At 36.9% G+C, this 26,821-nt stretch overlaps 1 protein-coding gene and 1 long non-coding RNA gene across 5 annotated transcripts in view; one reads left to right on the forward strand and one right to left on the reverse strand.

The window, feature by feature from the left end:
- The window catches only part of LOC112661805 (uncharacterized), a 414,903-nt gene that overhangs the window by 259,687 nt on the left and 128,395 nt on the right, over window positions 1-26,821 (forward strand). The window lies entirely within an intron of this gene.
- CYYR1 (cysteine and tyrosine rich 1) overlaps window positions 7,649-26,821 on the reverse strand; it is a 106,808-nt gene continuing 87,635 nt past the window's right edge. Inside the window, exons 3-4 of the mRNA XM_025449934.3 lie at window positions 25,719-25,876; window positions 7,649-14,146 (exon numbers count right to left, since the gene is read on the reverse strand). Of these exons, the coding sequence (XP_025305719.2) occupies window positions 13,962-14,146; window positions 25,719-25,876 (343 nt within the window). The 3' untranslated portion in view covers window positions 7,649-13,961. The remainder of the gene's footprint in view (window positions 14,147-25,718; window positions 25,877-26,821) is intronic.

Genomic DNA, 26,821 nt, shown 5'->3' on the forward strand with positions numbered 1-26,821 from the left:
ACTTGTCTACCAATTGCCAAAATTACAGTCAAATCACATTAAAAAATGAAAGAAATAATGAATCCATCTAAATAGTTTGATAAAATTATTTTTCTCTGTTCATTTGAATTTGACCAAGCACTAGTTTCAGTTAAGTTCTACTGTATACCTATTTATTATTCTTTTAAAAGATTTTATTTGTTTATTCATGAGAGACAGACAGAGAGAGAGAGAGAGAAATTGAGAGAGAGAGAGAGAAGCAGAGATATAGGCAGAGGGAGAAGCAGGATCCATGCATGGAGCCCAACATGGGACTCAAACCCAGGTCTCCAGGATCAGGCTCTGGGCTGAAGGCAGCGCTAAACCACTGAGCCACCCGGGCTGCCCCCTTATTTATTCTTTACTGGGAGATATGGGCTAGTTATTTAAACCTTTGTATTTTGTTTATGCAGAAGGCAGTTGCCCATACTAAACTTCAATTGTTCACTCCTAGAATGTCCAAATGACTGAATGGACATCTGGAGCAGATCCACTGAGATTTTATTTGTATGAGAGATGATGAAATCTGGGCAAGGTTCATCTTCGGGGAGGAAAGGGGAAGAATTGTTCCCATAAAATATCCCAGGTTTCAGAGAAGAGTGGATTTTAAAAAATAATAATAGCACAATATCTAACACTAGAATTTGTCCTAAAGTTCTTTCCTTATAGATCTATGTCTACGCTTAAGGTAGAAGAGAGGATGTTAGGTCAAAAATGAAAGAAATATTTTCACAAGGTAGGTCCTGAGATCTTGAGAACATGCAGTATTGCTGCTTTGAGCTTAGCATCTTCTGAGAAAGAGCTACTTTCCTTTTTTTTTTTTTTTTTTTTTTTTTAAGAGCTACTTTCCCATTGAGCTCAAAGTGCAGCATTTTCTTCATTTGTTAAGGGAGAGAACATAGGAAACTCTGGTATATTGGAGAGTCCACCCCTTCAGTGACCCAGGCCTCAAGATGTATGTGTCCTAGCTCTGTTGGCATATGTGGCCAATAGGTTTCAACAACAGCCAGAGGCAGACACCGCACCCCAGTCATTCTCCTGGATAGCTCTGCTACTGCAACAGTGGGCAGTGACATTGCAATACAGAATTTCCTGCAGTAACAACAGTATTGGTGGCTGGGCCACCAAACCATCTTAACGGTGCTCTTTAGCAGCATGGCAGTACCACATGACCTACATGCAATCTAGTGATTGGCATCTGTCTCTTCAATAGCATCAGTAAAGGGGAGCTAGAGAGAAAGATATGGAAGGTACAACCTGATAAATGGGAAGCCCCAGATATACTTTCTGGGGTCTCCCAAATATAATTATAGGCTCTATGTTGCAGGAATCTGGAAGTCTTACAATAGCAAATGAGGCCCCCGATATGGAAGTATCGTTACTAGATAGCTATGACCTGGAGAAATACAGACCTCATAAATATTTTAATTTTTGACATTCATTCATATATAGCTTTATGATGGGAAAAACTACTTTATTCCTGGATTACTGTAGGACTCTGCTGTTTATGCAGAATTATCTAGAAGACTAAGAAAGACTGCCTTTTTCTTTTTTAAACATTTCCCCTAACTATCCTAAGATATTGCTATTGACTAATTTAATATTTTATTGTTTCTATGTATTTTTTCTTTTAAAATTCTGCCAACATCTTGAGATTTTTTTTTAAATGTATAACAGAAAGCCAACAACCAGTTCCATAGGAATATGGAGATATGAAGAAAGTAGATGCTGTTTTTACAGTTTTCATTCGTGCTACCAACAGTTGTGACTGTCCCTTCAAATTAGTTAAAAGTTCACATCATTTTGCAGATGTCCCCTTCCTTTATCTCTCTCTCTCTCTCTTTTTTTTTTTTTATAAGTATTGACTCATCCTTTTGTCCTGGTCAAAAGGAAATACAGAGCATCCACAGAAAATTCGGAGTGGTTTCTGTATTGGCAAAAGTCATGCCCTGGGAGATAATTGGGTGAGGTGTCTGCTGGGAACAGGTGCTGTATCAGATATAAAAGGGTCCTTTACTCTCCATCTCTTCCACAATGTACATAAAAACTGGGACTGAAGAAGACCAAGTGATGAATTGCAACAGAAGGCCAAAGGAAAGGATATGAGTCATTAAGATTGTTCAAACACGTATAATCATCCACTTTGAACTTAAACCATGGAAAGACAGCTTCTGTAATCAGCCAGAGAATCACCATGGGTAGCTTTTACAGAGAGTAAATATGGAGATATTTCTTTGCATCATTAGAAATGTATTCTCACTGAAAGACTTTTTTTAAGGACTATAAAGTGCTACATTTACAGTTTCTAGATCTGCAAAATGGGAAGAATAACACGTATACCCTGGGATTGGAAGATTCTGTATACTCTGGGATACTTAAAAGTAAAGTGCTTATAACAGTGCCTGGCACCAGAAAAAATTACGATGATGTAAAGTAATACATTCCTAAGAACCATTGAGAATCTTTTTTACAGTGGTAAAGCAGTACTGCTTTTCAGAATTTAGATTAATCACTATTGCTAAAAAAAAAAAAAAATCACTATGGCTTTCTCTACATATCAAATAATAATAGCACAAAAGTTGGTAGCCATTTTAAATCCTATTTCCAGCAGTTTTGTTTTCTTTTTTACTTCATTTCTGAATATTCATTGTTGTTGTTGTTGTTTTAACATACACCAAGGAAACGGCAATGTGAAAACTATGATATCTTATTTTGGTAAAAATGCCTTTAGTTAATCCCTTTGGACATTGCTTCTAAAGTTTAAATTACATTGTATTCTGTTCTATGGGAAATGTGATTTATGAGGCAATTCTTTTCTGATATTTGGTTGGTATTTTTTTTTATGTAAAAAATGAGCTCAATTTTAATCTGAAGAGAGCCACTCCCAAACTGACATGTTGTCTTGTTCTCACTGAATCAGTCAAGACGAGCCTGTTCATTTACTTGAATGGACATGTGTTAATACTGTGCTTAATGACAGTGTATCTGGATTGACATGTATCATCAATTAAAAACTATGAAACTATAAGCTTTTATCCAGTTCTTTGACCTCTATCTTGGATAACGGACCCCATGGAGGATATGCTGCTCACTATAAAATCTCTTCCTCGAATTCTTAAAAACAGTTAAGAAATCTGGGCAAGGTATATAAGAAGGGTACAGAATAGGTACCCTAAAGACCAGAGGTGAGAATCCATGAATTCTGACACAGAAACCATCACACCTCTCAGAGTATAAGCCATCTAGCTACATCTGGAAAGATGAGCAGGGATTCCACAGAAGAAGTCAGAGACTTTTTGAAGAAGGAAGTTTGTCTCATGTGTTCAGGTGGTGGCAAGAGACCCAGGGAGTGGGTCTCTTTGTCTGTAAAATGCATTTTTATAGACAGAGCAGAAAGAACTGGTCTTTTAACTACTATAATTCTTCTGAACTGCTTTCAAGCTCTTCCAGTCAACAGAGAAAATAATACACAAGATGTGTGATAATGAAGACTCTAACTTACAATAAGATCCCGAATAGTAAAGCTGAATCACTTGGCTCTATCCATCCCTCAGGTCATGGAAACAATATGAGATCTCTTATTTACTTACTGCCTATAATCAAATGTGATTCAGAAAGCGATTCCCCTGCCTCTTCTTCACACTATGATGTGTCAGGCAACGCACACTCAAAAGCTGCCCAAAGTTGGGTCGGAAGAGGGGAAGCAGAGCTGAAATGGGAATAAAAGAAACTCACTGAATTTTTTAAAATCATATATTCCTTAAGGCATCCGGAGAAGGCAAAATTCCCAGCACATGTTTCTGCAGTTCCAGACATTTCCTTAGATTTGTTTTCCACTTTTTAGTGAAGGTATTCAAGAATAGGTTAGGTGGCAACTTGATCCACTGAACACTCATCTGGAAACTTGTCTTGGAATTCTTTTCTTGATGGAGATTAAATATCTTGGAACAAAGTTGAAACAAAGGTTAGAACTGGGGCCACGTTAAGACTTGTCCATAAGGTATGCGGTATGTGGTTTACTCCATTCCGTGCCAAAATGTGATGTGCTTTAGTGAAGCTCATAAATGAAGCTCATGAGAAACACAAATGTGCGTCTCTGTTTAGTATTTCTGAGCAGCACTCCCCCAATTAACACGGCCCCGGGACTGTCGCTGGCTCTCTTCTACCCTCGTCAATTCACTGAAAGCAATTTGATCACAGCCAAGCTTGGCCCTGAGATTCTTTGAGCTGTTGAGCTGGTATATTCCCATTAGAGGGAAGATCGCCTAAACTCCAAATAATGGACTTAACAGAGAATGAGATGAAATATCCCTGCTCTGGTTGGCTGACTACTAAGATAGCTAATGCTCTCACCTCCTGGTATTTGTGGTCTCATGTAATCTCCTCCTCTTTTGTGCAGACTTGACCTAGTGACCTGATTCTAAGGAACTGAACATGGCAAAAGTGATGGCATGTCACTTCCAAGATTGGGTTTTAAGTCTGTGACTCCCCTCTTGCTGGCAGTATATTTTGCTAGCATGCGCTCTCACTTTATGGCTCTTGTTGCTTGCTTGCACTGGGGGAGCGAGCTGACATATTTCAAGATGCAAGTGGTCTCTGGCCAATAGTCAGTGGGTAAAGGAGGCCCTCAGTCCATAAGCCTATAAGGAATAGAATCCTGTCAACAGAATCCTCTATGCATGTGAATGAGCTTGGAGGCACACTGAGATGACCGTGGCCCTGTGGGAATCCCTGAGCCAGGTAACCCAGCTAAGCCACACCCAGGTTCCAGGCCTATAGAAACCGACATCATTAATGTTTTAAGCATCTAAGTTCTAAGCTCGTTCATTCCACAGCAGTGGTGTCTATCTGCTTACAGAAGTGGTAAGGCTCAGAAGTGGGAGTACAAAAGTTGGAAAGAGGATAGGTATGTATATTTGTGTCTGCCTGAGTCACCAACCCAGATAGAATCTTTGTGACAGATGTTTTCAGTATACTGTTTATAATCATTGCAACAACCTGGCAAGGGTGGTGTTATTCACATATTTTGGATAAGACTTAAGTAATGGTAACTAAGTTACTTGGCACAGAACAACATAGCTAGGAGGTGACTGAGATAAGAGAGAAACAAAGTCTAACTCTGAGGCCCTGGATCTTTCCTCTGCCTTTACCATCATAGGTGGAAAGGTTTGGGTGGGGTTTAGGGTACAAATAAGAATCACCTGTAGATCTTTCTAAAGCTTGTGATGGTGCTTTCCTTTCTGGAGGTCCTGACACGGTTTGAAATGAAGCATATCACCCAGTGGGGCTGCAGCAGAAAAGCATTGGACTTCTAAATTCAGCTATCACCCTTGCAGCTTGGGCCTATAATTAGAAAATATAAATTGGACATTTAAGCCACATTCTGACTGGGGATCTGGAAGTCCTTAGCAGCTTGCGTGGTGATTAGGAAGATGATCATGTGACTGGGGCACTCTTGCTGTTAGGTTGTTTTAATTAAGTTACAAATAAAACAATAGCATCCAGAGTTCTGCTATTTGACCGGCTTCACATAGTCTGATGCATCCAGAACTCTACCTCACTTAGAGCCAAAAGTTGGCAAAATGGGTTTGGCTAAACAAGGATCGGTTGAGAGTAGAATGGATGAATGGTAAGCGCTGTTTTCATTTGGTGACAGGAACCAGATAATAAAATAATGGAAGAGCACACCTCAGTGCTGTACCTTAGGAAGATATGTTTGGCCTTGGATGCTCCTATAGTAACTTCTATTGCTGAGCAGGGCAGCTCAGCAGAACAGAGTAGACTCTGAGCTGTCTCACCAGCTCCTTGGCCAGGTCCAGGTTCCCTCTTCTACATTCAGCCCTACAGCTCTTGCAATAGCCTCCCTGCTTCTGGCCCTGAGAAGGGACTGAGTGGGCTTCTTCTTGCAGATCACAGCCTTACTTCCACAATGGCCTCATCACACCTGTTTGTGGAAGACACTGCAATTAATGACAAAGTGCACAGTCTGTCTAGACAAGATGACTGTAATGCTACTTCTTTACCTCTCTGGTACCTCATTACATTTTGCATAGATTTTTTTCTAGAGCAGCACTGCCCAGGAAGCCAGCTGCTAGTTACATGAGGCTATCTATGCAGCTTTGAAATGTGATTAGTGAGACTGAAGAGGCGGATTTTTCATGTAATTTAATTTCAATTTATTTGAATTCAAATAACCATATGTAGCTGGTGGCTAATGTGTTGGATAGCACCATTCCAGAGGCTGGCCTCCTTATGTTACTCTTTTGTTAATTTAGTTTGGGCTAATATTTATAGAACATCTTTTATGTGCCTAGCACTATACTTAGAATTTTGCATGTATTCATCCAATTTTCACAAAACCTAATGAACCTCATTATATTATTTACGTTTTCCAGAGCAGAAAGTTAAATTTTATAGAGACGAAGAAGCCTGTTTCAAATCATACAGGCAGGAGACAGGATTCAAAATAAAGTCTATCTGGCTTCAGTCCCTTGTTTCTGTACAAAAGAATGAGACTAAATCAGCGGAAATGAAGGGTGAAACAAAATGGACACAAGACGATTAAAATACAACCTTTACTATAATGAGTTATTTCATTTTATTGCTTATTGTAAACACTCTGGCCATAGCACACACATTAGTTTTTAAATAACTGTAATTCAAAGCTGTCACATTATATACTATTTTCCTTCAAGATGTATCATCTATGAAAATACCAGTAACTCCAAAAGTCTATATGGATAATGTGCACATTTATCCTATTGTGACACTAAAAACAAACAGTAAAAATAGTCATCAGTGTAGGTCTTTGGGTCTGTGCTGTGCCGTAAGGGTAGCCATAAAACAACCCAAAGGGGGGATGAGGTGGATTCGTGGATTCAGATGGCTCCTATGCGGGTAGTGTTTGCAGAACATAGGAGGTACACAATAAATGTTTATTGATGACAAAGATGATGAGAATTCAATTTGCAATCTGGTCTTTTCCTTCCATTTTTCTTAAGGAATTTATGGCTCATTTGCAACCAACATTGTAAATGTCACAGAGACCCCCACACTTTGAGTTGCAGAGCTGCTGTGTAATTGGATCTGGTCACACTTGCAGAAGAGAGAGAAAGCATATGTACTGTTAAAACTGTGCTAAAATTCCAGTCCTTAGAATAGGCTGGAACTCTTGAGTGCTTTGTGTCCTTTTAAGTCAGAAAATCATGAGTGCCTACAAATCAAGTAAGTCATTCAAAACAAATCTAGCTTTTAGATCTGATCAGCTAGACTTCATTTCAGTCAGATCAATGTATCTGAAAGAAAATATGATACTTCTATGAAGTACTAAGTTTCCTAACTACAAGGACAGGAACTATAATTTTATACCTTAAGATACTTCTTTTGATTATTTTATTCAGCAAAATTCTTAGAATCATTTTGGGACTTCACTGAATTATGATGATGATGTTAGATTAAACATTTTAGATTTAACTACAAAGTGACATAAAAATTTGAACATCTTTTCCCAGTATTCTTTTATGCATGCAGTGCAGTGTATTTAAGCAGACTTGTAAGAAAGATCTTTCTAACCAGCTACTAGCAAGTTGTGTTCATCATGGTGTACTTCTGGTGAATAAAAGTGATACAGTTTTGTTGTTGTTCAGATTTATTTATTTATTTATTTATTTATTTATTTATTGTTGTTCAGTTTTATTGAGAAATAGCTGACATGCATCACTGTATAAGTTTAAGGCATACAGCATGATGGTTTGCTTTACATATGTTGTAAAATGATTATCATTGTAAGTTAGATAACATCCACCTTCTCATATAGATACAATAAAATGAAAGTAAAGAAGATATAACAAAAAAATGTTCTTATGATGAGAACTCTTAGGATTTACTCTCTTAACACCTTTCTTATATATCATACAGCAATGTTAGCTCTAGTCATTATGTTGTATGTTACCTCCCTAATGCATATTTATCTTACAACTGGAAGTTTATAACTTTTGATCACCTTCTTCTAATTCACCATTCCTCCCACCCACCATCTCTGGTAACCACAAGTTTGATCTCTTTATCTATGAGTTGTTGTTTCCTTTTAAGATAACACACATGCAAGTGAGATCATAGAGGATATGGTCTTTTTTTTTTGTCTGATTTATTTTGCTTAGCATATCACTTTTAAGGTCCATCCTTGGTGTTCCAAGGTGTTCCTCATTTTTAATAGTTGAATTACATTTCATTGTGTAAACACACACACACACATACACACACACACACACACACATCTTCCTTATCCATTCATCCATTGATGGACACTTGGTTTGTTTCCATGTCTTGTCTAATGCTGCTATGAATATGGGGGTACAAGATATCTTTTTGAGGTAGTATTTCCATGTTCTTTGGACATATTCTCAGAAGTGGAATTGCTAGATCATTTGATAGTTCTATTTTTAATTTTTTAAAGATTTCCTCCATACTATTTTCCATAGTAGCTGCACCAATTTACATACTCACCAGCAGAATCTCTTATGATCCTTTGAATTTCTGAAGTATCATCTGTAATGTCTCCTTTTCTATTTGTAATTGTGTAGATTTGGGTCTTTTTTCCCTCGGTTGGTCTGGCTAGGATTTTGTCAATTTTATCTTTCCAACGATAACCAACTCTTAGTTTGGTTTATCTTTTCTATTATTTTTATGTTTTCTATTTCTGCTCTAATCTTCATTATTTTCTTTCTTTTGCTAACTTTGGGCTCAATTAGTTCTTCTTTTCCTAGTTCCTTAAGGCATTGAGTTAGGTAGCATATTTGGGATCTTTCTTGCTTCTTAATGTAGATATTTATTACTATGAGCTTCTCTCTTACAACTGCTTTTGCTACTTCCCATGAGTTCTGATGTGTTGTATTTCCATTTTTAATTTGTCTCAATAAACTTTTTAAATTTTAATTTCTTATTTGATCCACTGGTTGTTGAGGACAGTGTTAATTGTTATATATTTGTGAATTTTCCAGTTTTCCTCATTACTGATTTCTAGTGTCACACTATTGTGATCAGAGAAGATACTTGGTAGGAGTTCAGGCTTCCTAAATTTGCTAAGACTAATTTTGTGTCCCAACGTATGGTCTATCCTGGAAAATGTTTCATGTACCCTTGGGAAGAATATGTATTCTGCTGTTGTTGAGTAGAATGTTCTGTATACAACTGTTAGGTCCATTTGGTCTATAGTGTTGTTCAAATTCACTGTTTCCTTATTGATTCTCTGTCTGGATGATCTATTTTTGAAAGTGGGGTGTTAAAGTCCTCAACTATTATTATAATACTGTTTATTTTTTCTTTTAACTCTGTTAGTTTTTGCTTTATATATTTAAGTCCTCTCTTGGGCACTTAAATATTTATAATTGTTATATCTTATTGATGTATTCACACTTTTATCATCACATAATGACCTTTGACTCTTTTTTACTATTTTTAGTTTAAATTCTATTTTGTCTGATATAAGTATAGCTATCCTTGCCTTTTTTTTTTTTCCTGGTCACCATTTGCTTGAAATGTCTTTTTCCTGTCTGTTCATGTTCACTCTCAGTCTCTCAGTGTCTTTAGGGCTAAAGTGAACCTCTTTTAGGCTGATATTGTTGGATCTTGTTTTTTTAAATCCACTCAGCCATTCTATGTCTTTTGATTGAAGAATTTAGTGCATTTACATTTAACATAATTGTCTGTAGGTAAAGGCTTACTATTGCCATTTTGTTAATTTTTTTCTCATTCTTTTGTAGAGCCATCATTCCTTGATCATATCCTGCTGTCCTTTATTGTTTTGATCTTTTTGGTGTCAGTATACTTGGATTTATTTATTGTGTTCTTTTGTGTGATTACTAGATCTTCCCTTGTGGTTACCATGAGATGTGCACAACATATCTTAAACTTATAACACTCTATTTTAAACATATTAATAACTTAAATAGAATTTTTATACTTTACACTTTTACTTCTGCCCCTCTCATTTTAGATTATTGCTGTTACAACTTATATTTTTTATATGGTGTAACTAATAACAGATTATTGTATTTATGGTTTTTCTTGCTACATTCCTCTTAAGAGAATTTTAAACTAGAGTTGTAAGTGAGTGATATATCACTATTACCATATTGCAGAATCCCATTATGACTACATATATGCTATTGCCAGTGAGATTCATGTTACCTTTCTGTGTTTTTGTAATATTATTTATAAAGGTAGTTAAAGAACTCCCTTTGGAATTTCTTGTAAGGCAGGTCTGGTTGTAATTAACCCCCTTAGCTTTTGTTTGTTCAGGACAGTCTTTAGCCTTCCTTCATTTCTGATGGACAGCTTTGCCAGCTATAGAATTTTGGTTGACAGTTTTCTTTTAATATTTTGACTATGTCATCCCATTTTCTCCTGGCCTGAAGAGTTTCTGTGGAGAAATCCAATAGTCTTATAAGGGGTTCCTTGTATGTAAGTTCTCTCTTTTCTCTTGGTGCTATTAAAAATATTTTGTCTTTGAGTCTTGACAATATAATTATAATGTGTTTCAGTGTAGCCCTCTAAGGTTCAGCCTGTTTGGGATCCTTTGGGCCTCATGGATCTAGATATCCATCTTTCTCCCCAGGTTCAAGAAGTTTTCAGCCATTATTGTTTTAAATAGATTTTCTGTCCCTTTTCTCCTTCTGGAATTCCTATGATGCAAATGTTATTTCTTTTCATTGTCATATAATTTCCATAGGCTATCTTTGCTGTTTTTAATTTTTTTCTTTTTTGACTGGATAATTTCCAATGTCCTACCCTTTAGGCTGCTGATTTTTTTTCTGCTTGTTTGAATCTACTTTTGAAACTCTCTACTAAATTTTTTAGTTCATTTATTGTATTTTTCAACTCTGGGATTTGTTTTTGTTTTTGTTTTTTGTTTTTTTTTTTTGATGGTTGCTATTTCCTAGTCAGATGTCTCTTTCTGTTCATGCATTGTTTTCCTAATTTTGTTTCATTGTTTGTCTCTGTTCTCTCAAAGTTCACTAAACCTCTTTAAGGGAATTATTCTGAATTCTTTGTCTGATAGTTTATAAATTTCCATTTCTTTAAGGTCAGTTGTTGGAGCCTTTTAGTTTCTTTTGGTGGTTCATTCATATTTCCTGATTTTCCATGATCCTTGATTTCTTGCATAGGTATCTGAGCATTTGAGTAATTAATCTTCACTTCCAGACTTTACAGTTTTGCTTTGGCAGAGGTAACTTCACTGGTCAGATCATTTTGTTTTCCTGGGTGTGTCTGTTGGTAATGTCTTTGGGCAGGTTGGGCCTGCTATTATGGACTGCTTTGGGCAAGGCAACTATTCAAGTCCTGAGGACAAGGATGGAGTGTTGTGCCACTGGCTGAAAATAATTGGATATGACTGCTGGCTTGGTTCCCAATCCAAATGAGGCTGTAGGACCGGGTCTTCAGTTGACTTATTCTCTTCTAAGACTTATTAGATGATTGGGATTGGGTCTATATTCAGTAGTAGATGGAGCTATGTTTCCTGCTTCTCTGCTCTGGCAGGACAGCAGCCAATGTTCAGAGCCCATTAAAGATCATTATTCGGGGATTCCAAATCAGGTCTGAGTGTCCAATGAATTCCCTGATCAGGTGATGCTCTACAGATGGAGGAAGCCATGGGCTGTGCTCTCTGTTCAAGTGTCACTGTATGTAGGGCTGTTAGAGGGACTATGCAGTTCCTGTGTGTTCTGGTTAAGTTCCCTGGTCAGATAGCTGAATGCTATATTCAGGAATGAGCAAGGCCATACATTAGTTTCCCTGCCTGTGTGCAACAGGAAAAGCAGCTCTAAAACTGGTAAAGCTCTTTGTTGTCTTAACTCAAGCAGACCCATGCCTTTTATGATCCCTGGCCAAATGAGGCCACTGACTTTGCAAACTACTGGCTCTCCCTTCTCTCAGCTCTAGGCCATGGAGCTTTCAGGAGTTGTCTCGAGCCCTTCTGCTCAGATGGGGCTGAAGGCACTCTCCATGGTAGATGGGGCTGTTACTCAGTGCCCTGCCTGGGTACGAGCAAGCTGGGCTGTGGGGCTGGCAAAATTTTTGTTTGAGAATCTGAATCAAGCAGATATGCACCTCTTCCAAGTTCACTCTTCCCAGTTTGGTTCAGCAGATGAGTAAGGCCACTGAGTAAATAGGTCTAATTACTATTTAGACACTGCCAATATGAACCTGGTCTGCCAACAAACATGTGCTAGTTGTTGCAAGCCCCTTCCTCATTCTCTGTCACAGTTATATTTCTGTTGGCTGAGCCCTACAATTCCAGCAGTATGTGATGAGGGTATGGATGCCCACAGAGTGACCCACAATGCTGGGGGGCCAGTGCCTGATTGCTCCCTCTTGGGTTCTCTTTTCCACTGGAAGAAGTGGAAGCTTAGGAGACACCTCTCCCTATGGTGCTATACTGTCCTGGGGGGAGGAGCAATACAGTCAACATGTAGACACTTCTTTTACCCCTCTAATGCAGTCTATCTTGGTCTCTGAAGTGCGGGAAGGGGGTGCTTCAGCCTCATTCCTGTGTTCTAGGATTCTCTCTGTGGTGTCTTGTTTTTGGATAATTGTTGGTTGTTCTTGTGAGGGGGAGCAAATTAAGGCATGATGTATGTCACCATCTTAGTAACATCACTTTCCCCCAATATTTTGTCAATGTAAATTTTAAATACACAAAAGGACCCACATAAAAATATAAATGTTAAGGTCACTTGCAGCAAAATACGGCACATTAGAATTATTTAGTAAAAAGTTTTATACTTGAAGGTAGGCACTTGGTAACATTTGGGTTTTGGCAAAAGGCAACAGTTTGATGTCAATATCTTAACCTTTCTATTAACTATATAACTTTTATAAGGGAATAGATTTCCAAAATATTACAGAAGAGAAACAAATTTGCCTAGACCATATATGAATGGAATTCCACAGACCAGAATCCAAATTTCATTTTTCCTTCTTCTTTGCATAAACTATTATATATCTTCATGGACAAGTTCTACAGTTTTACTCCCTGATGTAAAATCCCTTCGAACTATTTGGCTTCTAATCTTTTGATCTGAAAAGAAGTATTTGTTGCTTGTGGAATTTAATACAATTTTTTTCCCCCGCAGTTGGAATAACCTTTGTTATAATAAAACACTAATTAAAGTCAGATGATTTTTAGGTAGCAGTAGCTAGCACTAAAGAGTTCTTGGCTTCAGGCAGCTGTTGAATCCCTCTGGTCCTGTTTTAACTGTCAAATTAAATAGAAAAGATTCAACTATTCCAGTTGTTTTCATTATTGGAGGCATAGAAATTTACTTCACACTTACCTAAACCATGAGTAGAATGTTTGGGACCTATCTACCATTTGATTTAGCTGTCCTTTCTAGAACATTTCTCTACCAGATAGATTCCGTTTGAAGTCTTAGTAATAGGGAACTTCACAAAACAATCTAATAAGGAAGCTCCAACTCCTCTTTCTTATCCTGAAACCAAAGCTCCTTGTTCTTAACCAGAAATCAAAGTTCCTGTAGCTTCCATCCAGTGCTTCAAACAGTGAAAGGCACAGAGTAGGCTCTCACATACTTGAACAGTATTTATTGATTAACAAAAGAATGGATGATTCTAGTTCTGACTTTTAAAGCTACACAGAATATAGTTGTTTCCTTATGCAGTCCAGGCTGTTCTCTTCTCTTACAACATTCTTCTCTTTTCCTGGATCAGTATTGCAATTGCAATTTCCTTAAGCGATATGAGTTTCAGATGTTTTGTCTATCTCGTTACTCTTTTCTGCATATTCTTGCATTGATCAGTACTCCAGATGGGGTCAGCTCAGAGAAGTGTCAGTATCTCAGCCTGGATATTTCATTTGACATATTGTTTGACCCCAAAAAAGTATTCCTTAGAGCAATTCTCTCTTGTTTCTGAGTAGAGGCTTTTTATTCCATGCAAGATCTCTGATTGGCACATATTCTGTTCTGGGAGAAGGACTGTTTCCTCGAATTTCCAGGGTAAGGAGGGGGTGGAGAACGCTGTGCTGAAGCCTGTGGGGTCGGGGAGTAGGGAGGTGGCAAGTCGGCACAGTATTCCATCTCATGGTCATAACTATAGGGGGGTGGTGCCACTGAAAAACACAAGGTAAAAGGCATCAGGCATTTAGCAAATATTTGAGTGTCTACTATGTTTAAACCATTGGGCTGAGTACTTCAGGATGGGTCATGATTTTTGCCTATAGGTTGAAGGCACATATATATGAAAGGTCAAGTGCTACAAAACATGGTGCCATTGGCCAAAATGTTTAGAATTGGTTGCTTAGGGAAAGTTTCTTGGGCAGATAAAGGAAAGACTAGGGACTGATTCCAGATTGAGCAAAAGCATAGAAGCAAGAGAGCACTTTTGTTGAAAGCAAAAAGTACATGGCGGGGGTGGGGGGATGGGAAAAAGTGTTGAGGAATCTGATTGTATCATCATCCTGGTGGGCTTTGAATATCACATAAAGAGTGTGTGATGTGCAGTTACCAGAGATTTTTTGAATATGCAAACAAATATGCTTTGGGAAGGTGATTTTCTCATCAGTATGGATTGAAGTAGAATAAAAGGAGAGATGATGTAATAGTATATGTGAAGGATTATGCAGGACATATGGCATTGAGGGGAAAAATCATGACACCTTGGGCAGCTGAGTTCTTAGGTGATGACCAGGTAGGTACAGACAGGTGGAGAGTGAAAGAATGTGTCCAGGTATTGGGCACCCTTTATTGGGCTTCTGTAACCCAGAGGGCCATGGAGCCATTATAGGAATAAGAAAAAAAAAGTGTTGGTAAGCATGTTTGTGAATGGGAATGAAGAACTTAGTTTTCTAAATATTATTTGATAAATTTTTAAAAATTATTTTACTGTAATATATATTAGTGTGTTTTAAATCACATTTAATACACTTTATTGTGACTTTTTATGGATTCTGTAGTGATCTCAATCCCATGTCAAGGATTGGAGAGAGGTACCCCCTGAGTATTCCATGTCTTCAAGAACCAATCATTCTGCAACAACTGAGCAACCCCTCTGATGATTTTCCAATAGTTGAATTATCATCAAGATCATGATTCTAGTTGGAAATTGACATCCTGTAATTGCTTGCTATGAATGTAGTCTAAATCACAAGACTAGTGTCATAATAATGCAAATAAATGGGAAAGCTTTTTTAACATTAGAATGGCAGAAAAGAACAAGCAACATTTCAATAAACATATTTCTAAAATGTCTTCTAGGGACGCCTGGCTGGCTCAGTTGGTGGGGCATGCAACTCTTGATCTCTGGGTTGTGGATTTGAGCCCCACATTGGGTGCAGAGATCATTTAAAAATAAAGTTCTAAAAAAATAAAATATAAACAAAATGTCTTCTAAATTTTGCTCTTACCCATAAGATTATGGTAGTGTTCTGATCAATATGTAGGTACAAACATAGGGCTTCACCCTATATGCAAACACTAACAATGTTTCTTCTGGATCCCTTTAACTTGGCTTGCTTTATCAGGAGCTTGATGATTTAAACCACTTACTGATCATCCCTGAGCCTGTACTCAGGGATGTGAGGACACAGAAGTGGGTCATCTAAGAAAAAGGAAAATGTAGAGAGAGAACCGAGTAGGATGTCCTCTGAGGACTGCTCTACTGAGCCAAGGCTTCACAAGTCTCCAGTGGGCTCTACAGGCCAAGGGCTCATGGCACAGGACACAGCTGTATACAGCTTCCAGCTTCTCTAAGGCTGCTTTCTACACTTGGAGGCTGGACTATCAAAAGCTTTGTTTTCTGTAACAAAATGGAACAACTCCTGTGGAGTCTAAACACACATTCCCTCTGCATTACACCCACTCCTCTGCTTCATTATATCCAGGAGAACTAAGATTTATAATATACTTCATCCAAGCCAACAAATACAGGCTCCATGTAAAATAGAAAGTTACAGCTGGATACCCATTGAACTGTTTCTTGTAATCGTGTGGTTCTAAGCTGTTTTTATGTTGAAGGTTTTCCCTACCTCCTACTTGTGGAGCACACACTGAATGATTCTGTAGAATTCTGTAGAATCAGATTGACTCTGCACCATTCTCTGTCATGAAGCCGTGGAGTCTCTTTATGCTTCGGTAACAAAGCGTTTATATTTTGCTTTCTGCATTAAAACTGCTAGAGGACACTTCAGTGAGATTCCCTATGGTTTATACAGCTGCATGGTGAACATGCAAATTTAAGATATGATTACATTCATATAACCTTCTTATATAGCCTTTGAAGTTTGATAAAGTGATAATATAATGCAGAAGAACAATATTTTGAGGACTATCCATCATGAAATAAACATAGCACACCCTTTATCATAGCAGCTACTGGAAGACATTTTGAAATAAGACTTGTGTAGCTGTGGACTGTGCTGTCCTTCTTTCCTGCAGATAATAAGGTTTCACTAGGAAGTAAACTTTTCAAGGTATCAATTTTAGAAAATTCCTGATTAACTCTAAGAGGTTTTGTTCTTTCTTAAAGGTCAAATCATCTTTCAAAGATGTATGGATGCAGCTGGAGATATGGTGCCTTTGAAATCTTTCATCATCAATATTCCAACTCTCTGATTTAAGTACAGCAAATATGCCATTCATCTTCAATGTCATAGTTTTCTACAATATTTCAGAATTTATGGATGGTATGAAATTCCATAGAAGAAATTTAATGTTTTTCACTCGCTCAGGTCAACATCTCCGAATCAAAGGGGGAGATGCACAGCATTATCAAAACCTACCACATTATTTTTTTTAACACTTATTTTATTTATTTTTTTATTTTTTTAAGATTTATTTATGATAGATACACACACAGAGAGAGGCAGAGACACAGGAGGAGAGAGAAGCAGGCTCCATGCTGGGAGCCCGACGTGGGACTCGATCCTGGGACTCCAGGATCGCGCCCTGGGCCAAAGGTAGGCGCCAAACCACTGAGCCACCCAGGGATCCCCCTACCACATTATTTTTAAAAATTTGGAAACAGAGAAAAATCATCCATAATTCTGTCATTATACTTTAATAAATAATATATATAGTCTCTTCTAATCATTTGTGATTTTTATATCTTGTAGTCATGTAAAATGACTATATGTTTTTATACTTTGTATTATAGTTTTTCTTTTTCTGCTACATATTCTTCATAAACTTTATTGTTAATGGCTGCATATTATTCTACTGATTGTTCACTTATTTTGAGATTAACAATTTTTTTATCATAAATAAGGGAGAGATGAATATCCTTCTACACATAGACTTTTAAAAATTATTTTGAATTATTCCTTTTGATTAAAATTCCAGGAATCAACTAAGTGGTTATCATCATTTAACATTTTGGTAATTTAATAGAAAAAATAGCTCTTTATTTTACATTTCTTTGGTAGTAGCTAGATTTGACATTGATCTACAACTTGTTTACTGTCTGTAGTTTATATTTCTTTTAAAGATTTATTTTGTTTATTTGAAAGAGAGAGTTGAATAGGGGAGAGGGTCAAGCAGATTGCACTGAGCATGGAACTGACTCGGGGCTTGATCTCACAACCCTGGGATCATGATCTGAGCCAAAACCAAGAGTCAGATGCTTAACTGGCTGAACCACCAGGTCCCCCTACTGTTTGTAGTTTATACTGGGTGATTGTTGCTTGTTTTGGACTGGTAATCTAAAAACTGAAATCTTAATTAGAATCAAGGTATAATTAAGATAAGATATAAACAAGTATACAAATCTATGTATCTTTTCTAGGTATCTTTCTAAAAATAAGTGTCAAAATGGTTAATTATATTATTTTTACCTTATTGACATACCAAAACTTAAAACTTGTATATAACAAAATATATGCTTCTTCATCTTTTTGATCTCTTCTCTGTTGTTAAACTTAAAAATTTGCCTTCTCTTTTGGATATCTGATATATAACCAAACTATTTCTGAGTTTTTCCATTTAAATTATATATTTATAGCTTCCTTATGTATATTATTTTACTTGATATATTTTTGTGTCAAAGTTTATTTTTCCTAAGTTTTAAATTTTGGTCAAGCCAAATTATCCATATGGCTTCTTAATCCTCATTTTTCACATTGTTTTGTTATCTCTCCTTAAGTTTGTAAAATTTTAATGAACTTGTTCTGTTCCAATGACCAAGCTACATCTTTTTGTACCATTAACACCTCATTTTAATTATTTTTTATTTTAAATGGTTTTAGTATATACTAGGACACGTGAATCTCATGACATTTTTAAAAACATGCTTTAAAAATATTTTTTAACTGAGAAATAATTGACCTATAACATAGTGTAAGTTCAAAGTGCACAACATGTTGTCATGGTAAGCAAACTAAAATGTAAGTCTGTAAATGCTTCAAACATGAAATCAAAACACTAAGGACAATCAATCAAAACAGCCAACTAGGTTTTAAGCTATAGCCAGTGAAATAATTTCCTTTCTTTGCTTCCACATTTTCGCTATATAAGGAGGGGTACTCCTAACCACTTCCAGTTTGGTGCTGTCTGATTCAAATCAATTTTTGCTCAAATAAACACTTAAAATTTCTAGTATACCTCAATTTATCTTTTAATACATCTTAGCATTCACTTATGACATTTTAAAAGATTTATTTATTTTAGAGAGAGAGAGAGAGAATAAGTGGGAGAAGGGGCAGAGGGAGAGAATCTTCAAGCCGACTCCATGAAAAAGGTGGAGGCCCACATGGGGCTTGATCCCATGACCCATGAGATTGTACCTTGAGCTGAAACCAAGAGTCACATGCTCAACTTTCTAAGCCATCCAGGCAAATATAGTATATGACATTTTTAAAGACAACTCCTAATGTTATTGCTATGAACAAACCTTCTCCACCCTCTCACAAACCTCACTACTCACAATTTGCCCGAACCTTACTCAGAGCAGAAGCCCACAGAGCTCCCAGCTGGACCTCCACTGCCTCCATCCCCACCAGACAGACCCAATCCTGCACATTTCTCAACAGTGGCCTAACGTGTTCTCAAAAGGATGATATTATTAGAAGCTATCATTCCCCTTCCTCTCAGAGAGCTTCAAGAGAAGTAGTGTCATATTTTACATTCCTCTGTTACCATGAGAAAGACAAGCTCCTAGAACATCTTTCATCATGACCTCTAATTCTGGAGGGCTTTACACATCAAATCTAATTAATTATCTAAACTTTCCCCACCTCCTTTCACTGTGCTCAGGAGACCACAAAGTCCACTGTTAGGAGAGCTCTTTGTAATCTCACCTTTCCATCCCTTTACATGTGAGTCTAGCTCAGAATATGAGGAAATCCTCTTCTAATTGTGTCTGTTTTCCAGAGAAATGAGATCTGCTGAAAGTGAGAAAAATAAGGGGTTTTTTGAGCTTTGAGAAGAGAGAAGAATGCATGAGATAGTTGTGTCAGGGAACAGAAGTGGACATTCACCACACTTTTCTATTTTAATTAAAGTCAGACTTTCCCAGAGAGGGCAGCTTCCCCTCTAGCAGTATTAAATCACAGGTATTCATTTTCTCCCACACTCTACATCCTATAGGGCCAGAAGGTACACTGGGTATTCTCTGGGATTCTCACTTTTTAAACCATGGTCCATGTTCTCTCCTTAAAAACCTGAGCTGTTCTGTAGCACACACCATGAGATTATCCTACTTTCTACTTCTTATTAATACCTGTGGTCCACTCTGCCCTAGACTCTCATTCATTGACGATTTAGCATGAGGCCCATTGTCTTTCTCTGCAACACGATTTCTATTAGCATTCTTGATGATTTCAGCATTCATATGTTGGAGTGTCTAGCCTCAAGATGGAGCTTGCTCCTAGCCAGGGTGCCACAGAAGCAAATCAAAACTTAGATAACTTTCATGTCCCACGGGATGCCTAGGTGGCTCAGTGGTTGAGCATCTGCCTCTGGCTCAGGACATGGTTGAGCATCTGCCTCTGGCTCAGGACATGATCCTGGGATATGAAATCGAGTCCTGCATCGGGCTCCCTGTGGGAGGCCTACTTCTCCTGCCTATATCTCCACCTCTCTCTCTCTCTCTCTCTCTCTCTCTCTGTGTGTGTGCTCTAATTAATAAATAAATAAATCTTTAAAAAAAAAACAAATCTTTCATTTCCCTGGGAAGTTCCACTTGATGGGAAACAATATCCAGTCATCTAATCCCCAAACGTCAAGCCAACTCTGAGCTCTATGCTTACCTGTTTCTTCTCCCCCCAAACAAGGTTATCTATGTGGCCCCAGCAAATCAGGTACTTTCTATTTTTCTCTTTTTTTTTTTATTCTTTATCCTATAAAAGCTCTTTGCCTTCCACCTATTTTGCAGTTCTCTGCACAAAGACCATCTGCTCTGTGAAGCGTTAAACAGTTTGTCTGTATCACCTAAATTGTTTTCTTTAATCATTTTTTGAACACCTGGAGCTTTTTTGCCTTCAAAAATTTTTTTCTTACCCTTGTACCTATGTAAATCTGACTACCACTCTATCTCTCTAGAATACACATTCAAATGTATCTTGAATCTCACCTAGATTTCCAATTTTACTGATGACATTTTAAAAAGTTAATTTAAACTGATGTCACCTCTTCATGTCTTTCTTTATTCAGCTTAGATTTATGGTCCATCACTAAAATAATTTCTGTGCATTTATCATCAACTTTCTTATCTCCTTTTCCCTCCATTGCCTGACAAAACTCCAATCTTGATTAAATTCAACATTTTGGCTCTCTCAGATTTGTATCTAGGAGCTTCATGTGGCTAGAGAAAAATGCACAATCATATTGATTGATCTCACTTTCAATGAATGACTATATTCTTAAGTGTGGAGAGTCCTGGCGTTGCTTGGAAATTATGCATTCCTTTAGGTATTCTACCACCCATCCATTCTCTGAGATTCCTTACTTACGAGAATCTCCTCAACCCACTTTCAGCAGAAGACTTGCTTCTAATTTCACTAAAAATATAGGCACAATCAGAAGAGCATGTCCTCATATCATCAAATCCTTTGATGAGTACATGAAGGCTTTCCATGTTCAGTACATATACTAATGAGGCAGTGAATAATAAGGTGAATTAAATGATGCAGAGTTTTTATTTCTTTTTTTAAAGATTTACTTATTCAGAAAGTAAATAATGACAGAGATTGCACATATGTGCATGAGTGGGTGGGGGGAAGGAGAAAGAGAATCTTTGAGCAGACTCCTCATTGAGGCCCCACAATCCATGAGATCATGACCAGAGCCAAAAATCAAGAGTTGGATGTTCAACTGACTGAGCCACCCAGGTGCCCCTACAGTTTTGATTTCCTGATGAAATATTTCCATGAGATTTTAAAGACTACAAGTCAGTTATTTTATAAAATGTTCCTTAACCTGGATTTGTCAGACCTTTTCTTTCTTTCTTTTCTTTCTTTCTTTCTTTCTTTCTTTCTTTCTTTCTTTCTTTCTTTCTTTCTTTCTTTCTTCTTTCTTTCGATTTATTTATTTATTTATTTATTTATTTATTTATTTATTTATTCATGAGAGACACAGACTGAGAGAGGCAGAGAGACACAGGCAGAGGGAAAAGCAAGCTCCCCACAGGGAGCCTGATTCAGGACTCGATCCTGGATCCTGGGATTATGACCTGAGCTGAAGGCAGGCACCCAACCTTGAGCCACCCAGGTGTCCCATGTCAGACTTTCTCATGTTTAGATTCAGGGTGTGAATTTTCAGTCAGAATCCTCCACACATGAAGTTGTGCCATCCTCAGAGTAATTAATGCCGAAAGGTGCAAAATGTCTACCTGTCCTTTTTTGGTGATATTAATCTTTACTGCCTGGTCAAGATGTCTGGTTTTTCCACTGTGTAGTTACTATTTTTCCCCTTCTAACGAGCAACAAGCCTGAGGGTAGACACTTTAAGACCATGCAAATGTCTTGCTCCACTACAGCCTCTCCCCCCAGATTTAGCATCCATTAATGACACTTGTCCCAAACTTTTCTTATGTTTTAAAAAGATAATTTTTCCAATTTCACAACTCCTTTCTACATGCATCCTTTCTCATTTTTCTGTTCCCAAGATCCTCCCCTCTTTCTCCTTGGTTTACCTAAATCAATCTATCTATCTATCTATCTATCTATCTATCTATCTATCTATCTATCAATCACCAGGGGGTTCAATAATGTACTTTAGGTTACAAATGTCCTGATAGCATTGAAATCTCTTGTTTTCCTTTTGTTGTCATTTGATTTTTTTTTTTTTTTTTTTTTGGCCAAGTCTTCTGTTATACTCTTTCTGTATTGTTTTTCTTTCAAGTGTGTATCAACCAAACCTATTTTTAAAAAAAGGGTTAACATATTCAGTTTCCTTTGTTTACAGTGAAATTCTGGAAAGTAGTGGAAGTATAAGACTTGACAAATAATTTTTATTTTCACACTAACAGTTTTTAAAACAATTGTAATTAAACAAGACACTGTTCATTCTACCAGCATGGCAGGGAAAAAAACTATTTTGGAAAGTCACTGTCCAACAAATGATCATGTGTAGCAAATCACCTTTTCTCGGTAATCTCCTCCCCAGTGCACAGTAATAATATTCATTGTAGGCATCCCCACTGAGCAATTTCACCAAGGCTTTCACCAAGGAATAAGATGACCTTGGCTAAATTATTTTCTACTCACGTATGTGGCCCCAAGGCTGAAGGACTATACAATAAATTGGGTTGCTATCTCATTTATCACAAGGTTAATTAATTAATGTAGGTAAAAATATTTTATATTTCTACAGATGAAAGACTTTGGTAAAGCATTCAATACTACTCTGTGTTTTTTTCCTATCTTTTAAGTAAAAGTTTAATTAGTAACTTTGAGAAGGAAATGGAAGTAATCAAGCACATTATGCTCTTTGAAGAGCTAGCCTTTTTGTAGTAAAAATGCTTCCACCATAAGGTTTATTATGTTTCTCACATTATTCAGTTCCCAGAACAATGCATTTACTGAAAATGCAACATGCTGCTGTGATCTGCCAGTATAAATGATGCCACGTTAAAGTTTTAAAAACATGCTTCCATGCATGAAATAGAAACTCCAAGCCCAGGAAAACACAAGCTCTCACATTAAAATATTTTATATCTTCTATTCTAATTTTAGAAAAAATATTTTTTAATGTTTTAAAATGTTTAATGTTTAATTTTAACTAAACTTTTTTGATCGAGCAAAAGTATAACTGGAATATTAACTACAGAGGGCTTCTCCTTGCCTTCTCTCCAATTAATGTCTCTATCTGACTCTCTGTTCTCTTGAGTTAGGGGTTAACCAGGTTAAAATGGGGAGGATAAAAAAAGGATAAAAAATAAGGATAAAAAATAATTCCCCCTATTTTTTCCTTATGCTCTAGTTCTAACATCATTACACTAACCCCAACAATATTTTTAGTAAGTTGGAAAGATTGAAAATTGTAAATTGCTTTTGTAGTGAGTAAAAACTATATATTCCGGGTGGAATTTAAGGTAAATTCTCTAGGTTTTGATACATAACTAAATGAGATCTTGTCATGAGTTGTGTTCTTCACTTGTTCAGCTATGTCTGCTGAGTGCCCATTATGTACCAGTCCTGGTATTACACTTGGGATTGAGTGATGAACAGAATAGACAATGATCCCTGCCTTCTGGAGCTAATATTCTAGAAGATGGGCAATAAACAATAAATATCACAATTAGATAAACAATATGGTATCTTAGAAGATTAAAAGCACTCTGGAAAGAAAAACAGAACAGAATAAGGAGGCCACAATGGGGAGGGACATAAGACAATCTTAAATAGAACAGAGCAGTCCTCATTCAGGAGGTGATCTTTGATCAAAAAGTTGAATTAAGTGAGAGAGTCCATGTTCTAGGCAAAGCCCTAAGATGAGAGGGTGCCCTGTTGTGTTCACCAGCACATGGAGTATTTCTGTGTTCATGGAAGAGTGTGACTGGAGCCAGAGTGGAAAGAGAGAGTAGACAAGGGAATAAGGTCAGATAAATAAAAAGAGAGGCTAATCATGCATTGCCTTGCAGGCCCTGGTCAGGAATTTGCCTTTTACTCTGGATTAAATGAGGAACCACTAGCTTTGACTCTTCTTTGGAGAAAATGGAAAACCACTGGGAGATTTTGAACAGAAGAATGATATAATTTGACATCTACTTTAAAAGGTTCAAGTTGGCCACTGGATTTAGAATAGACCCCTGGGGGCCAAAAGTGAATGCTGGAAAAACAGCTAGGATGTTATCACAGCAATGCACGTGAGAGCTGAGGATGGCTCCTACCAGGGAAGGAGCAGTGGGGACTGTGAGCAGTCAGACACTGCATATATTTTGAAGATGGAACTGGAAGTTTTCCTAGTAGGTTGCATGTAGGTTTGATAGAGGCAGGAGTCAAGGATGACTCAAAGGTTTTTGGCCTGAGCTTCTGCAAGTCCAGAGATGCCATCAGTTGAAAGGATAAAGGCTGTGGGCTGTGAGCAGAGGAGGTTTGCGAGGGATGATCAGAAGTACAACATTGAACGTGTTCAACTTGAGATGGCTATGAGACATCCAAGCCAAAATGTCCAGTAGGTGGTGGGATCAAATGAATCCGAAATTCTGGAAGGAGGTTTGGAATGGAGATTCATAACTTTAGGAGGTAATAGCATATAAATACTATTTTTTACCAGGAGGCCAAATGATATAACCAAAGGAATAAGTGTAGATACAGGCTAGAAAAAGACATAAGACTGAGCCTCGAGGCACTCCAACATGATGATATTGGAGAAAATAGCTGACAAAAGAGGAACAGGAGAAATGACCATATTCACATTCATCTGAAATTTGCTCCCTCAAGTTGAAGATGATAGGGGAAAAGTTAAAAGGGAAAGGAAGTTATTAAGGAATTGATACACAGGGCAGATTGCATGTGGAAGTTGTGCTCTTTATAATAGGAGCTGAGAAAGGACATGACCGTGGATAAGAAATTATCTTTCTAAGAATGCGTTAGATTTAAAACTTGACCTCTTTTTAGACGTCAAATGGTACTGACTTAGAAAGCACTACTGAGTAATGACATAATACAAAATGCAGTATTTTGTTTATGAAGTCATATGTATTCAATATATTTATATGTAGAACTAGTAGATTCTCAACAATTATCTGTCAAATTATTAATGCATTACCTTTGCTTTTTGTTGAGAATTTTCAGATTATGTTAAAACTGTTTTCTTTGCATAAAGAGGACACATAAAAACCTTATTCAATCATTTTTCTTAAGACGTACATACCTACTAAATCAGATGCCAGTTTGTTAAGACATGTCACTTACACTTTCTCTATAATTATTTCTCAGAACTCTGGCAGGTAGACACAGTGGGTATGAACTATTTATTTCTCTTTGGCTGATTGGGAATTTTAGTCAGTAAGACAAGCATTAAAAATATGAATACCTTCAAATGTGAGTAGATTTTATTACTTAGATTTAAGTAATCTCCATCAAAAGCTCTAATGTAGAGCTTCAATCTACGTTAATTTAGAAATGCCCTACATTCTTGGAGATGATTGCAGTGAAAGTCTTTAATGTTTCCTCTCTCCAAGGAGTAAAGCATAACTAAGGAATCTGACTCTTTCTTCAGAAGGAGTGAGCAATTGTGCTTACTTACCAGGATAGGAAGAGATGGCATTGATGTGGGTGGTCCTTATGACACCCACCCGGGTCCCACGGTTGTTTTTCATACACATGCAGATACATATGGCAATTCCAGCAATGACTCCCATGATGAAGACAATTCCAAACACTATGCCAGCAATTGCTGTGCCTCTAAAAAAGAAAAACAAAAGTACATTTATTGAAAAAGGCTTATAAACCTTTCAAATACAACTCCATGACTATATGACAAATGCTTTTTTGCAAATCTTCTTAAGGATAATGTTTAAAAAAAAAGATAATTCCCTGAATCAGTCAAGTAAGTAGTCTTGTGTATTTCAATAGATAAGAAAAAGTTATAAACCTTCAGGGAATCCTCTTCCAGTACGATAAACCTATCATTCAGATTCTGACTTTAGAAATCCATGTATTTATACAAAACACAATTATTCAGATATGCTCTCTAAAATCATAATTAAAAAACTAAAAAAATAAAAAAATAAAGAACTATTCTGCTGTTTAAACAGCAAAGAATTTATCTATTGTCTGTGAGTACACGTTTACTGAAAACAACTTGATAAATGCCAAAATATTAAATAAAATTTAACATTTATTTTTATTAAAACTCTTCACAAAGTAGAACTGGCATATTTCTTTTTCTTAACAAAACAGAGAGAAGCAAAATAAACATTTTTAAAAAATTATTCAGAAAACATGGTGTTCTCATTAAATTCAGGAACAATGCAAGCAAAACCTCTATTCTATTAACATTATGTTTTCTCCAGGTTTCATCTCTCACAACAAAATCATAGAAAGAAAGAATACTGCACAAAAGAGTCAATATTATCATTATGTGTAGATAGAATGATTTGTAGGAGTCTACATTTGTTCACATTTTGGAAAATGGAGAAATCCTTTGTGAAAAGATGTAATTTTCAACTAGCAATATTTCTAGCAATGCTCTCGGAAGAAATACAGCACATGTGGGCACAAAAATGCAATAACGATGTTTATCAATATATTGTTGCTAATAGCAAAATATCAGAAGCACCGTAATATCCAAATGACAAAAAAATGTTACCCCAGAGAATGAATCTGATACAGTGATTGAAAGGTGTG

This window comes from Canis lupus, chromosome 31 (genome assembly GCF_003254725.2).
Source record: "Canis lupus dingo isolate Sandy chromosome 31, ASM325472v2, whole genome shotgun sequence".
In the NCBI taxonomy this organism is placed as follows: domain Eukaryota; kingdom Metazoa; phylum Chordata; class Mammalia; order Carnivora; family Canidae; genus Canis; species Canis lupus.